General features: G+C 37.3%; 1 protein-coding gene across 1 annotated transcript in view; it reads right to left on the reverse strand.

Annotated features, from left to right (window-relative positions):
• PKHD1 (PKHD1 ciliary IPT domain containing fibrocystin/polyductin) overlaps positions 1-17,157 on the reverse strand; it is a 456,545-nt gene that overhangs the window by 16,711 nt on the left and 422,677 nt on the right. Inside the window, exons 67-70 of the mRNA XM_081523421.1 lie at positions 14,106-14,241; positions 12,854-12,941; positions 7,761-7,868; positions 1,760-1,918 (exon numbers count right to left, since the gene is read on the reverse strand). Coding sequence (XP_081379547.1) covers positions 1,760-1,918; positions 7,761-7,868; positions 12,854-12,941; positions 14,106-14,241 — 491 coding nt within the window. The remainder of the gene's footprint in view (positions 1-1,759; positions 1,919-7,760; positions 7,869-12,853; positions 12,942-14,105; positions 14,242-17,157) is intronic.

The raw sequence follows: 17,157 nt of genomic DNA on the forward strand, positions 1-17,157 counted from the left end.
GACAGACGATAAGCAAATAAATTATAATATGATGCCAGATAATGCCATGCCAAGAGACATGATGATTTGCTCAAGAAAAAGCACTTTTGTGATTCAGTTTTGAGCAAAACTGATTGATTTTTTTTCATGAAACACAATTTTCACATTGAAAGCCCTTGAAAGAAAAACGGAAAGACAAATTATAACCAAATAATTATGGTTATTCAAGATTGAGTATTTGGGAGATTTCTTTTACAAGTAAATGAAGTAAGCCTGTAACTTCAAAGAAACAATTGACAATATTTGTTATCAGTGATATAAATCAAGCTCACAGCGGAAATTTTAGAAGTTTAGAAAATGTGTTATCAACTACCATGAGCTTCACAGAATTTCTAATTCTATTGATATTAATATGTAGTTTTTTTTAATTGCAGAATGAAATATATGAACATCAGCATTTGGTATATCTATATAACTCAGTGAAACAACATTTACCAAATGGCCAAAACATAATTTTTCAAAATCACCTGTGGGCAAAATTCAAAGTACAAGGTAGACTTGTGCATTCTTATGTAACAGAATACAAAAAGTATATTGAGATGTACCTTTAAGTAACTATCTCTGGTCTAGTTTGGTTGCAGCAACAAAGAAGAACATCTACTACATATGTAAAAGTTATTAAAATATTTTTCCTTTTCTTACGAGGTATCTATTTGAGGCTAGAATTTTCTTCAGATATTTCAGTCAAAACAATACATTGCAACAGACCAAATGCAGAGGCTGCTAAGAGAATCCAGCTGGCTTTTCTTAAATTAGACATTAAATTAGTTTGTAAAAAGTACCATTCTTTTCTCTATATACATCTTACAGCACAATTTTTAAGTTAAACATATGAAGCTTGGCTCAAAATAAAGAGCATTAGTGGAATTTCCTTATCCAGCTTCTCTCAGAAACCCAAGCACAGTGAACTGTCTGGTGGTGGCACCCTACTTCCTGCTCTTTCCTTTCCTAATTTTTCACTTTCTCTCTTTGCCTTTCCTCATTCTGCCTTTTTTACACTCACTCTTCCGTATCAGTTTGTTTTCCTAGTATCTCTTAATACCACAAGGGTTTTATCCATGTCTCCATCCCCATCTCACCGCCCCAAAAAAGTAAAAAAAAGATCAGAATCTGGGGAAATGCCCAAGAATACAATTTCTATGCTCCTAGGGAAAAAAGAGGCAAACAAACAAAAAACCCAAGCACTCTCTTCCTTCTTCTGAAAAAGAAGAGGATATTTCCCCTTGTGTATAGAATTTGCCTTTTGGAAGGTCACCTAGGCTGTACCACACAGTGTTTCAGAGAGTGGGGTCTGGAGAGAACCTAATTACCCGGTTTGATACTGGTGGTGAGACCTTGGGAAAGTCAGTTAGCTTTTTTATGCTTCATGTGCCATGTCTGAAACACAGACATAGAACTCAGTACTTATTTGATAGTACTGTTCTGAAGATTGAATGAATTCAAGTCGTTTAAAGTACTTAGAACCCAGTCCATAATGAGCATTCAAAAAATAAGAGCTGTCGCTATTATTATTGTTGTTATTATATATTATTACTATTGCTGTTATTATTTGGGGTTAGGCAATCCTTGTCTCTACAAATTGAGCAATTTGGCTGCACGCTGTTTGATATGTTACAGAGACTCATAAAATATGTCTCTGCAGGAAGCAAAAGAATAGTTAATATATTATACATAATGGTATATTTTTTCAGATACTTTTATTCAAAAACAATCTACATACTTCTGCTTTTGCTTTTCTTAAACCAACAGCATACGAGGCAGCACAGAGCCAGCCACGAGATCCCCGAACACAAGGAAGCAGCCATGATGATGGTGGATCTCTCAGACGGAGTCACAGGTAAGACAGCAAACGGCCTGGAGCGAGCTGTAAAGTTGACCCCTGTTCAAAAAAAACAAATAAATACAAAAAATAATAATAACATACTAATAAATGCTAATATAATAAAATATTGTGAAAGAGATATGGTTAAAACAGTACCTGGCACATAGTTGGTTCAATAAATATTTACTGAATTAGATGATTAAATATATGAATCAATAATAAATGCAAGACTCTTATTTCTGAAGAACTTCAAGATTCCGACAATATCATATGATTGCCATTTCCAGTTCTGTTCATTACAATGGGAGAATTCTTATAGTGCTCTCCTATTTTCAGACCTACTTCCTCCACCAGTGCAAAAATGAAGATTCACTCTTATGCTTCACTAATTAGAACAGGGAGGAAGGAGGGAAGGGAGGGAGGGAGGGAGGAAGGAACCTGTAACTGAGATAAACATCCAAAGCATTATGTTGGGTGAGTGAAGTCCATGTCTAAAAGGTACATATGATGTGTGTTAAGTGTTAGTTGCTAAATTGTGTCCGATTCTTTGCAACCCATGGACTGGGAGCCCACCAGGAAAGAAAACTGGAGTGGGTTTCCATTCCCTTCTCCAGGGGATCTTGCCGACCCAGGGATCGAACCTGGGTCTCCCGCACTGCAGCAGATTCTTTACTATCTGACCCACAAAGGAATCCCTGTATATATGATATGATTCCATTTATATGATATTTTAGAAAAGACAAAATTATAGACATGAAAACCAGATTAGAAGTTGCAGGGATTAGTGGGAGGATGTGAGAACAGAGGAACAACATAAAGGAGATCTTTAGAAAATGTTCTGTATCCTGATTGTGGTAGATCTCTCCCTATATATATATATATATATATATAATTCTTTGAATTTATAAAAATAACCTACCAAAAACATCATTTTTACTGTACGTTATTTCAAAAATAGAAAGTTAAAACCTTGCCTATAATTTTGGGAATGATAGGTTCATTATCTTAATTGTGGGGATGGTTTCATGGAAGTATAGATTCATCAAAGCTCATTTAATAATACACTTTAAATATGTATAGCTTATCATATGGCAATTATATCTCAAGACAAAAGTTAAAGAAAAACACTTGCTTATGAACATACATTAGTTATAACCAGTGTTTTTGAATAGCTCATTCAAAACAAACAAACCCCCAAATCTCTGCTTTCATCTGAATAATTCAGGCAAAAACAGAGCTTTTATTTCATCTGCTCAAGGAAACACTGTGTTGTCTTTGCTGTGCTTTCCTTGGGCTGAACCTGACATTGGATTGGAAGTCACAGTTAGATCCCCAGTCTCTTGACTCCTGGCTGACTTGGTCCCAAAGCTACTATAACAAAATTATCTAGAAATGCTTCTCTTGTGTGTACATCTTATACTTGAGCCATATTTGGCTTGTTTGTTATCAATTAGTTGCTTTTTATGGACAACTGAATAAGCTAATTCTAGCCCGGAGACAGAGGGATGGATTTTACTAGGGATTCACAGAAGTAAAAACAAAATTCTTGATTCTTTTATCCATTTTCCAATAACTGCTCAGTGATTGTTTACTTCACCAAGTAGACAAGTTACTGTTCTCATTCTTAAGATATTTACAAGCTAATAAATGAAATAGGAGACACAGACAAATGTAATACAAATCAGAAGGTGACCCATGCCACCAGAATGATGCAAGTCAATTGCTTTGGAAGTTTATTTTCCATTGATATGCTTGGGAACAGCATTCCATAGGAGGGAGTATCTAGATGGGGATTTGAAAGTTGAACAAATAAAGACAGAAAAGAGAAAAAGCAATCAATAATGAAAAAAATTACTGCCAAGAAATACCAGAAATTAATGCAGGAAAAATGTGAGGCAAACTTGGGTGGGCATTACATGTCAAAAGCCAAAGACCCACGACAACATTCTGAAGTCAGTGAGGTGTCATAGATGGAAAACTTCTGAGTGGAGAAGTGGCTGGAGCCACCTGGGATATAGAAGAGTAGGCCATGGAAGTGTTTAGAACACAAACAATAACACAGAGGCGAAATCAGGCCTAAGGTTTATATGTCTAGGGCAGTAACCTGGGTCTAAGGGTGGAGACTACCAGTTTTTAAATATTTTCAGCAGCAGAATATTATTTAAATGCAATCTTAGATAGAATCATGGTATACTCACCTGTTCATAAACAGATATTTATTTGTGCCTGTGACATGCCAGTTTTTGTTTTTGTTTACACTGGGGATGTAATGCTGAACTAGGCAGAATTCCTGTCCGTTTTGGAATTTAGGTTCTAAGGCGGGATAGAGCAGGCAGGCAATAGACAGACAAGCAAATACTCAGATACTCTTGACACTAGGGAATGAGGAATTCCCAGCAGAAGACCGAGAATGGCTGGAGATGTGGGGAGCAAGATTGGGATGGTGGTGCAGACAGAGCGAGGCAGAAAAGAGCTCTCTGAGGAGATGACATTTGAGAAGAACCCTGGGTGAACTGGTGAGTGAGACATGTGAATTTAGAGAGGAGGAATATTCTAGACTCGGAAATAGCAACTGCCGTTGGGTCAGGTGGCAGGGCTTGCATTCCATCTCAGCCCAGCAGCCCTGGAGAGCCCCCTAAGAGTCCCAGGGCCCCAGGAAATGGTTAAAGAAACCACAGCCTAGACAACAGTAATGACAGTGCATGTGGAAAGGCTGGGCGGGGAGTCAGTAGAACAAACCTACAGACACCTTGCCCTCTTGGGAATGTCTCAGGAAGTTCAGAAATGATAAATGAGCTGGATTAGTCCACATGTTAGAAAGACTTATGAGGCTTCCATACACACTTGGTCACACCTTTTTCTCAGTTCCTCAATTTTTATATTTCCAAAATAGCATAGTGATTATAGTCAATGATCGCGTATAATAAACTTAAAAGTTGCTGGATAGGTCTTAACTGTTTTCACAATAACAACAACAACAACAAGAATGACAATTATGCAATGTGATACAGAAGTTAGCTAACACTACAGAGGTAATCATATGGCAATACATAAATATATTGAACCAACATACTGTTCACCTTAAACTTATACAATGTTATGTCAATGGTACCTCAATAGAAAATAAATTATATACATGTATATTAAAAGAACTAAGTCTTTAATTATGTCTCTGATGTATCTACAGAGCTGAAGAAATGTATGTCTTTGTATGCAGCAATGAATGAAACATTGATTAAAGTGACATTTATTTCCATTAAAAAAAATAAAGACATGGACAATCTTGGAAACTTTAGAAAGACAGTTGGCCAATCTCCATGATCTAAAATCAGAAATCACATCTGCCATTATCTGCCATCTCTGGACATTAAATAGATATTGAATTTTGTCCCTTTTCTTCATTTTAAGAAAAATAAATAAATATGAGACAAAACATAATAAAATAGGAATAAGGATGAGTACCTCTAAGGGATAAGAGGGAAAATAATTGCAATCCTCTGTTTGATTCAGAGATGAAACAACAATAACAGATCCATGAATAAATGCTTGTCACAGCTCTTCTATTGGAGCTTGTTAAAAAGGAGACATGTCACTGATTGGTCTATCAACGTAAGGACAGGCCAGGATAAGCTGCTTTCCCAAATAATTCCAGCCCTAGACATTGATACACCTGGAAACAAGCAGTCACTCTCAGGAGCTGTACTGTTAATGAACATGAGGTTATAGGGTCACAGAAAGGCAGGCCTTCAGATGTTTTCTATTTCTCCTCCATCTTTTCTCTTCTCATTTAAACAGAGCCTGGTCTCGCCTTGTAGAACGTCTTGAAAATGACAAAGAATAATTTAAGGAAAATGATAAAGAAAAAATGCAAGACGATTCCTCAGTTAGGGGACTTTGCAAGCTGTAGGTGGAAATTAAAGGAAGCAGTAGGACGGTAAAGGTGAACACCAGGTCCAGCTCAAAATCACAGTGTCACCAAGAAGCTTCTGTCTACACTACAGTTTACATTTGGTTTTATAACATATGCCTTCAAATAACCTTGATGAAGTATTTGGTCTTAGTTAACTACTGAGAAAACTGTAGGGCAATGGCCTTTTAAATATCCAACAAGCTGGGACCAAAATATCCAGCTCTGCATGTGTTACCCTTCAAAATATATCTTTGGAAATCCCATGGTCAAGGTACTGAATATTCTTCTCCATGAATCTGTCCTTTCATTAGGATAACATCACAGATATCAAAATAATAGCTGTCTTACAAAATTAACAATACTACCCGACCCCAGATGATATTCTCTTTGTGAAGAAAAATGGTTTAAAACTTGGAACCGAGAGGGGAAAAAAAAAGATTACAGATCTTATCAATGTCATAAAAGAGGATTTTAGAACAAACTCATCCAAGGTTTATTAAATTCTCTGAAACAAACCTTTTTTGAACTTTATGTTTAACATTTAGGGGCCAGCCTTGTGAAGTTGTAGAACATTGGGTAAGTTGAAAATGATTTTCATCCAGTAAGAATGCAAGTGATATTCATAGACATGCAACTCAGAAAAGATTAGAGTTTGGTTGCCCTGTATCCAATTTAGCAAACTGATTTTAGCAGTCTTTTCTTTCCAGGCTACATGAACTATACACCTTTCTACCCTACTGGTTTCTGCATTAAAAAGTTAAATAACTTGTTGACAAATGTTCATCATACATTTTCATGAGAGCCATATTTTTAACTTTTTGAAAAGTATACCGCGGTTTGAATTTAAGTTTCATGAAGGAGAACTCATATCTGGCCTTAATTAAATATTTGTTGCTGGGGTTCAGATAGCTCACATGAAAACATTTCATTTCCTTTGCCATTTCCAATATCTAAGAGGTTTAAATCCACTCATGATTGTTCTGGTGTATTTTTTAAAAGCTTTGCGTTATCACAGCTGATGCATTAACTACTTTCCACAGTTGCCTGTCTTAACTATCAGACTAATTTCCCTGACTCAAATTAATACTTGATTATAAACATCAACTTTTCAGTTCAAATGTGATGCTAAAATTTTTCGAATTTTTTCGATGCTCCCTTAGGTGAGGAAGGTTTTTCTGGTAAATTACAATATTGGATGCAATATCTAAATCAATTTAAAATGGTAATTGTGTCTCTATCAGAGTTTAATCCTTTATAAAAAGGATGCCCCAAACTGAACTCTCACCATTCCTCTGTAGGGTGGAGATTCGACTTTATTCATCATGGAAATGGGAAAGTAATATTTTTCATAAGCTCATCTGCCTTTGAAGTTTAAGTAGCATTTATTCACTACGAAGTGACTGAATAGTAGTACCCTCTAACAAAGTGAGATTTGTCAAGAATGCTTCAGAAGGGAGATTTCTTTTGAATGTTTTCTCAGAAAGAACTGGATCATATAAACAGTTTACATATACCTTCTACCTACAGTTCTAAAGTACCAGGATTTTGAATGTGTATAGTCATCATTTCCAAGGTGGGGGTGGGGCAGTGGATGAGGCAGGCGGGACTAAAAGATAGGTTTCATAAAACTCAATACTCCATGACTCTCTTCCTTATATATTAAAAATTTTAAATGAATACTCAACCAAATTCCATCAAATGTCATAGAAAAAAAAGTAGAACATTCAAAGTAAATTTTAACAACTAGAGGAAAATGTACATTTGGATTCTTGCTTACCAGGAAGCAATACTTGCTTTTGAGGCTTAATTTTGACATGTGTTCTTGCTTCTCACACCATAACAATATAACCAGGGGAATTTTTTCTCTAAGCTACAGTGACTTCTTATTCACGAGAGGAGCTAGTCCCATTATAAAGAAGGGGGTATATTTAAAATAAAAAAAAAAGAAAGAAAGAGACAGATAATAAAAACACGTTGTGTTGAAATTACCTGGAGGGGAAGTGACAGTAAAAATAAAGTGCCAATTTGACCCAGAGATTAAAACTGCCAAGTTGGAGAAGCTCACATAACCATCTTGAGTTTCTGCATGAGTACATCCTACAAACAAACACAAAACCAAACAGTGAATGTTAGTCATCTACACTAGAGCAATTTCAAGTAATCTCTGTAGAGAGCTAATTGGACAATAAAGAAAAAAATTAATTAAAAAGGTTACTAAATCCATCAGGCTTCTCTTAGGCAAATCTTGAAACCAAGTAAGTCAAGACAGAATAATAGTGAGTGAAAGTCACTCAGTTGTGTCCGACTCTTTGTGACCCCATAGACTGTAGCCTGCCAAGCTCCTCTGTCCATGGAATTTTCCAGGCAAGAATATAGGAGTGGGTAGCCATTCCCTTCTCTAGGGGATCTTCCTAACGCAGGGATCAAACCCAGGTCTCCCTCATTTGCAGGTGGATTCTTTACCATCTGAGCCACCAGGGAAGCCCAGAATAATAGTAACAACAGCTAACATATATCAAAGTTCACTCTGCCAAACATTGGGCATTCTGTTCATCATTATAAACAAACTACACAACACCACAAAATATACTATTATCTATGGTCTAGAGATTAGGAAATAGGCTCAGGAAACATTAAATTACTTGGTGAGAAGGTTATAGATCAAATCTGCCTGATTTCATAAAGTTTGTATTCTTAGCCACTATTGGGCTTTCCAGGTGGTGCTAGTGGTAAAGAACATGGCTGCCAATGCAGGTTAGACACAGGTTCAATCCCTGGATGAGGAAGATCCCATGGAGGGAGAAATGGTAACCCACTGCAGCATTCTTGCCTGGAGAATTCCATGGACACAGGAGCCTGGCAGACTACAGTTCACAGGGTCACACAGAGTCAGACACAACTGAAGCAACCTAGCATGCACGCACACATTTTATTATTAAATGTCTCTCAAGAAAGAAAGTCTATTATCTTTCTTGGTGGTCAGTTTCTAGGCTCTGCTTCACTTCTAGTCAAGGGATCTGTAGTTTATGTGGTGGCAGAGTGAGGCCAATAGATTAGGAGCACAGCCATGCATCAAATCAGGACTGATAAAGACTACCCTGTTCAGCAACTTGGATTGTCTGCACTTTGGTTTCCCTGAATAAAATGCAAAAAGGAAAGCTTACATTGTCTAACAATAGGCCATCCATTTACAAACTGAAAGAAGGAAACTGAGCTCCAGATCCCATTCACAATGCCATGAATTAGTCTTCTGCCTCCACTATCTTCAAATGACTTTGCTAATTAACAGCTGCTCCATTTCAGTTTGGAAATGTCACTGTGATTATTGGTATGATGGACAATGAGATAGGAGAGTGGTCCTAATGTTTAAAAATTGGTTTGAGATCTTTAAAGCTGAAAGGTATCATAAAGATAGAATATGCACAGTGTTACATTTTTCAATTCAATTGCTTAATCCTTTTTGGGAAAACATTGTCTTTCCTCATCAATTTTGCAGAGCTAACTAAAACTTCCCTTTTCAGAAACATCTTTTCCTTCATCTCTTCAGAGTCCCAAAATAAATAAAAATGCCCAGAAAAATGGAAATAAATAAGCCAAGACTCAAATAAATGATAGGCGCCCAAGATAAATGCCGTTCATACTCTTTAAAACCTATATGCATCAAAATTATGGTCAATAAACTCTTGCAAACAATGAACTGCAGAGTACAGATGTTCAACATGAAATTGTTTGCTGCAGTTTTTCCTTTGACAAACGTCCTTATTGTTCCCATCTTTGGAGGAATACAAAGCAGCATTTAATCGAAATGGGTCCGGCGAGCACAGTGAGTCTGCCTCATAGAACAGCCGCCAAACTGCCTAATGGAAAGTACTTTAGCTCCAAATGGGCTTGCTTTTGTGTTAAATACCAGCTTGCCTCAGAGATCTCTACAAAGATTCCCATATATATCTATGATATTCTCAGATTTGAAGCATATGTGCCCAAAAGCACAGGCAGTTGCTGCCAAGTACAGTATATTACTCCAGGGTTCACCATATCTCTGGAATGATAATTGTAAAATAGACAAATGTTATTGACAGGCTCCCTGATCAAGCTGGTACTGGCGGAGGGAACCTGGGAGAAGATGAGGTATTGGGTTTGGAGCAGGATTGAAGTTGATTACATGATTTATCAGGGAATGCTACTTGAATGTGATTCAATAAGGAATAGGGTTTTAAAATACCTTTTTAGTCCAAATTCCACCCCCACCCATTCCCACAACTAAACATCTTACCCCTAGCTATCTACACTAACATAATATTATTAATATTAAGGACATATTTTTCTACAACGAGGATCTATAGTTAAATATCAAAGGATCTGAAGGACCCAAAATAATTATCTTTGAGTATATAAATTCACAGGGCTTCCCAGGTGGCACAGTGGTAAAGAACCCACCTGCCAATGCAGGAGATGTAAGAGATATGGGTTTGATCCTTGGGTGGGGAAGAAATGGTAACCCACTCCAGTATTCCTGCCTGCAAAATTTCATGAACAGAGGAGCCTGACTGGCTATAGTCCACGGAATTGCAAAGAGTTGGACATGACTGAGCACACACATAGCATGTGTGTATAAACCCACTGTTTGGTTAACAGCTAATAATCTTTTTTTTTTTTTTAACTGAAGAGGATTGCCTGAGGTCAAAGAACAATGAAGGTAAATTGCAGAACAAAAGGTTTAGGCTAGACATATAGATATGATTTTGCTGTTAATTTATTTTTCTGCAGGAAACATTTAAGTTAGGTGGTCTATGCCAAATGGTTTTGGTTCCATTCTCTCTGAAGTTAAGGATAAATAATTCATGATGGCGTTGAGAGATACTTTCAATCGTTGACATAAACTGTTTGGTGATGTGGGAATTTCTATAAATAATTTTTTTCCTATTTCATGACATTCACACACACATAAAATGTATGCATGTTAGACGCCCAGGCTATTCCTCATAAGTTCACACTGAATCTCCAAATAAGGACAATGGTGACAATACTGACCTAGGGGAGTCCGCTCACTTGAGCATGACTTGGTGTTAATAGAAGAAAATAACAAATGGTTTAATGCCTTATTCATTCTGCATGATCCAATATGATTCTAAACAAGTCGGTGAGGATATCCTTGGGATAACTGAAAGAAAAGTAATGAAGAGTCTGGGGTAGTGTGAGTCAGGCTTGGGGCACAGTAGAGTATAGAGGCTGAGTAAGGTATAGTGGATGAGTAGGAATGAGGTAGGGGCAAGGCATGGAGTGTAAGGTACTGGGTACAGGTAATGTATGAAGGATGGCAAGGTACATATTTTATAGGAGGCATGAGGGTGAGCTTAGATTCAAAGGCAGGGTAGAGCAAGAAGTAACTGTAAAATTGGAGTCTATTCTTGGAAACCAGCAATGTTGCAGATAGGCAAATGTTTAAATTGGTAAATGAGTCATTTACAAGTTTGTAAAAGCATTACAGAACACCTAAACTAATATAAATGTCCTAACCTATATGGTGTAAAGTAAGTGTCTAACTGCATTCTTTTGTGCGTGGATATCCAGTTTTCCCCAATACGATTTGAGGAAGAGACAGTTCTTTCTCCATTGTATATCCTTCATTCCTGTGTTGAATATCCATTGGCCATGAGTGAGTGAATTTACTTCTCAGCTCTCTAGTCTGTTCCATTTGTCAATATTCCTGTTTTGAAGTCAGTATCATACTGTTTACTATAGTTTTGTAATATGCTTTCAAATTAGGAAGTGGTGCCTCTCATTTTGTTCTTATTTTTCAAGATCAGATCTTCTGCAGCTCCATATAAATTTTAGAATTGCTTTTTTCTATTCCTATAAGAAATATTATTGAGATTTTTACAGAGGTTAAATTGAATCTGTAGATCTCTCTGGGTAGTACGGACATTTTAAGCAAAATTAGACAAGTGGGATTACGTCAAATTTAAAAGCTTCTGAATAGTTAACAATTAACAGAATGAAAAGGCAACTTATAGCATGGGAGAAAATGTTTGCAAGTCATTTATCTGATAAGCAGTTAGTTTGCAAAATATACAAGAAATTCTTAAACCTCAGTAGCTTAAAAACTAATAACCCAATTGAAAAGTACGTTAAGACCTTAAACAGACATTTCTCCAAAGAAGACCTGTAAATGGCCAAGAGGCATATGAAAAGATGCTCAACATCACTAGTCATCAGGGAAATACATATCAAAACCACAGTGAGATATCATCTCACACCTAATAGGACAGCTATTTTCAAAAAGGCCAAAAGATAGCAAGTGTTGAGGAGAAATTAGAATTCTGAAGCACTTTTAATGATAATGCAAAATGGTGTAGCCTTTTTGGAAAAGAGTATCAGGTGCCTCACAAAATTAAAACTAGAAATACCACATGATCCAGCAAGCACACTTCTGGGTATTTGTCCAAAATAATTAAAAGCAGGATCTCAAAGAGGTATCGCCATATTTATTTCAGTGCTATTTCTATTAGCCAAGATGTGGAAACAGTCTAAATGCTCACCAACAGATGAAAATATATATATATAGGCTTCCCTGGTGGCTCAGATGGTAAAGAATCTGCCTGCAATGCAGGAGACCCAAGTCTGATCCCTGGGTTGGGAAGATCCCCTGGAGAAGGGAATTTCATGGACAGAGGAGCCTGGAGAGCTGCACTCTATGTGGTTGAAAAGAGTCAGACATGACTGAGTGACTAACACTTTCTCACACACACACACACACACACCTGGAGAGCTGCACTCTATGTGGTTGAAAAGAGTCAGACATGACTGAGTGACTAACACTTTCACACACACACACACACACACACACATATGCTACAGGTATGACAAAAATGCTCATCACACCTGTGGGGCAGATGGCTCCTTAAACATTTCCTGTCAACCTTATGTACTTTTTAGAAGACACTGGCATTGTACACTGGTGGTGGAATTTTTTTTTTCCAAATTAGCAAGGATTTAGTGACTTTGTTATGAATCCCCAGTGGTTGCAAACATTTTTGCGCAGATGCATTTATAGCGGGTCTCCAAATGTCATAAGTACCCACCTCTCAGCACAGAATCCAATGTCCCTTCCAGGGAAACCGAAATGATCCAAGGCTCTGATGGGGGCCCCAAGGACTCTACTCTCCGATTCTGGGGAAAAAAAAGGAAAAGTAGGACGCAGAAAAGAATTTTGTAAAGTTAACCGAAAAAGAAGAGGATTCAGACAGAATCTTTCATATACCACACATTCATGAGAATAATAGGAAAAAATAATAAAATAAATAAAATAATAAACATCCTTTGTCATGTTAAGAAGAATATATCAATTTTATTGTGAGAAGGGAGATTATTGCAAGAAAATTTGGGGCAGGGCGGTGAAGAGGGCAAAGGAAAGCTAAGTTTACAGAAAAGGAGACTGACACTGTTTGCTGAGGGTTAATAAGATAGGAAAGGGACTTCCCTGGCTGTCCAGTAGTTATGCAGTTCCACTTCAGGGGGCATGGGTTCCATGTCTGGTTGGGGAACTAAGATCTCGCATGCCCCACAGTTGAGTCAAAAAATAATAAAATTTATTTTTAAAAAGTGCCAGCAGATCTTGCAGCTGGTAAGGTGCTTTAAAAAAAAACATACGGAAGGAAACATTAAGAGAACAAAGCAGGAGAGCTAGGTAAGTGCCAGACCAGAGCAAAAGTGTGGACCTCAGTCCCATGGGCTTTGTCCCTCTACAAGCATGTCATGGGATGCATTTTTTAAAATTAAAGAGTGGAAAGCTGATTTAACTATCATATTTCACTTCTTCCACCCATGACATTAGTAAATATAGAAAAGATAAAATCCAAGGACTTGGACACTGAAACTAGAATAAAGCACACAGAAGCCTCTTGTTGATACTGTACTTAACCACATATAGGATTTTAAATCACTTAAAATAACATAGAACTATAATGTAATGGCATAAATGCCTTCACTAGCATATGAAATGACTTCTTCAGATATAGATCCAGCACTTTGGGAAGGATAGATTTCTGAGAAGACACCTGAGACCTACTGTAAGAATTTGTTTGGAGTGAAAAAGTATTAGAATTCTATTCTTACCCATAATCATATTCTGGACATTTTACAGAAAGTGGAAGGAAAGCAGGCTGTGAAATGGAAGGAAAATAATGAAAGTAGTTAGATCTTCTAAGTGCACCAACTGTCACAGGGTGTGTGTTCTGTACACATGTATCATGATGATGATGGAGTCTGAAACATGCTCTGAATACAATATGGTACCCGGCTCCAAGTAAAGATTGTTACCTATGCACAAAGTACCTGCTTATCCAGAAAAACGAGCTGTGGTTGTACTGTGAGTTCTTTTCCCACTTCTCCATCTGAAGGCTGAACGAGGACTGAAAGACCATAAGGCCGAATATATATCAAGTTCCCTGTGTTGAAACTGCTTGTATTTCTGGCACATGTTAAAAAAAGAAAAGAATCCATGCCTCAGATTTCAGATATCATACCCCTGCAGTAGCTATTTTCCATAATACATCATTACTAGTGAAAAAGTTTGCCTTTGTTTCTAGACACTAAATAATACACTGTATAGCAAATATGAACTTACAACCAAAGAATAATTATATATTTACTATATATGTTTGCTTCGCCATAGGAAATGATGAAGTAGGTGTGTGAGGGGTGGGGTGGGAGAACATATATTACGAACTTAGATTTAATCACAATTTATTAACTCCAAAAAATCTCAGTGAGGCATCATATCAGACTAAAACACTTAGAAGGTGGGGATATTTTATAAGTATGCTAATAAACCAGATTTCCCCAGAGGATCAGATTTTAGTGCTTTTCCATTTTCCATGGTATAAATACATTCATCCTGGCTGATTCTGTGGGTACCAAGATGATATCACCACAAAGAATTGGGAAGAGATGCCTTGGAACAACCTCCCCACACAACTGCTTCCCAAAGACTTAGTTCAATTCAGTTCAGTCGCTCAGCTGTGTCTGACTCTTTGGAACCCCATGGACTGCAGCACACCAGGCTTCTCTGTCCATCACCAACTCCCAGAGCTTGCTCAAACTCATGTCCATCGAGTCGGTGATGTCATCCAACCATCTCATCCTCTGTCATCCCCTTCTCCTCCCGCCTTCAATCTTTCCCAGCATCAAGGTCTTTTCCAATGAGTCAACTCTTCGCATCAGGTGGCCAAAGTATTGGAGTTTCAGCTTCAACATCAGTCCTTCCAATGAATATTCAGGACTGATTTCCTTTAGGATGGACTGGTTTGGTCTCCTTGCAGTCCAAGGGACTCTCAGGAGTCTTCTCCAACACCACAATTCAAAAGCATGAATTCTTTGGCGCTCAGCTTTCTTTATGGTCCAACTCTCACATCCATACACGACTACTGGAAAAACCATAGCTTTGACTATATGGACCTTTGTTGGCAAAGTAATGTCTCTCTTTTTTAATATGCTGTCTAGGTTGGTCATAGCCTTTCTTCCAAGGACCGAGGACTACCTCATTTAATGTCACAACAACTCTTTTGTATGCATAGTCTTCACAAGATGCTTGCACTAAATAGAATCAGTAATTGTAGAATTCATTGACTAATTGATTTCAATTGAATGAAGCCCTCAGGGAGAATAATACTTATTTATAATAAATATGCACTGAGCACTTACCCCGTACAGGTACTATTCTATGCATTCCACCTATAAACTCATTGTATCTTTAAAATGACACAGTGACAGACACTTTTATTTACACATGAAGAAAGTGAGGTCCAGAAAGACTTAAGTAGTTTGCCAAAGGTTTTACAAACAGTAAGTGTATGACCAAAGTCTAGAGCTGTATTGTTTTTCACCTCTTTTGAGCACATTAATTGCTGATGTGACTCAGCAATAAAATGGAATAACTATAAATAAAATAGTTATGTAATTCATGATATCTCAAAGCATCTTTTTCCCAGAGCTTTGGAATTTTTGAAGACCAAAGTAGCTTTATTAAATGAACATTACAGGTTATATACCTATTGTCCCATTAAACTTATTGTGTATTACATATCAGAGGCATGCAATAGAGTTTTAGCATTTAAATGGAGATATATAGACATCATTTATCACATATATTACCCTAGCATAGGATAGATTACTCTCAAAATATCCTGACTCAATTCTAACAAGACTTTGATTTTTAAAAAAAAGGTAGTCTACCCATCTTCAATTAAATGCTTGTGAGTCAACTACTTTATTTCCTAATCTATTCTTTTTTCTTATGTGGAGAGATAAAATATTCATTTTACATGGAGGGTGTATGTGAAGCAAAGGTGACAATTAGTCCTCAGAAGAGGAACAGTGGAAGAGCAAATACATAAAATCAAAAACTATTTAGTTTCTCTAGGGAACAATTTCCCTCTCCCTGGAGAATCCTGGAGAATGAGGGGCAGGGCATGTGTAGTCCTACAAACCCCTTTGGTCATCTACCAGCCAAGACCATGACCTCTGCTAGAATAACTCACTAGGAATTCAACATGCACTAGTCTGATCATCATTTATTACTTTGCTTAGCCACAATGGGTAAGCGTCTTTTAAAAAAAATTAAATCAGATTTTTAAAATCCATGCTATTCATTCCATGGTTCCCAGGTTATTGGAAAATTCTACATTGTTCCCAAATCCTATTTCTTCCCTCACCTTTTCTTAAATGCTTTCTGATGCAGGATAGGATGCAGGCTGGCTGTGTGGGTTAAAAAAGCAAAAAGACTCCATCCAAGATCCTGACATAAGTATATTGATGTCTAGAGACAGAGGGATGGGAACCAACTGCCTGAACACTTGCTAAAAGGCTTGTCCCTGACACATTTTTAAGTTTATTGTGAGCAAACATCTCTGATTAAATGTAAACAGCATCCCACTGGAGGTCAGAGACTTGCCGCTACAGCATATCCCAAGGTAATACCACTTTAAGCTTCACATAAACTCTTAAGCAGTTTCTAACCTAAAACCTGACCGTAGGTGGTACAGTTTTTTACGATATGTTATAATAGTGCAATAAATCTGTTAGCTTAAAATCGAATCTCCGTGGCCTTTTAGAGAAATCATCATTAAATGCAGGGTCTTGTTAATGATGCCATCGAAGTGAAATTGTTTAATCTGCTAGGGGGGTGAAAGGTCACCAAATGAATTTTTTATAATACATCAACTTGACACGCAATAGGGAAAACTGTAATAGATAAAAGCAAAGGAAAAGGGCACTGTCTTCTTCTGATAGGTCAATAGCAGCCAAGAGAGTCACTCATCCACTTTCCTTTCACGATGGGGCTCCTTTTGCATTTAATATGGACACCCAATTAATACCCCAGCACCAC

The sequence above is a fragment of the Giraffa tippelskirchi genome, chromosome 8, assembly GCF_054371585.1.
Source record: "Giraffa tippelskirchi isolate mGirTip1 chromosome 8, T2T-mGirTip1v1.2.pri, whole genome shotgun sequence".
Taxonomy (NCBI): Eukaryota; Metazoa; Chordata; class Mammalia; order Artiodactyla; family Giraffidae; genus Giraffa; species Giraffa tippelskirchi.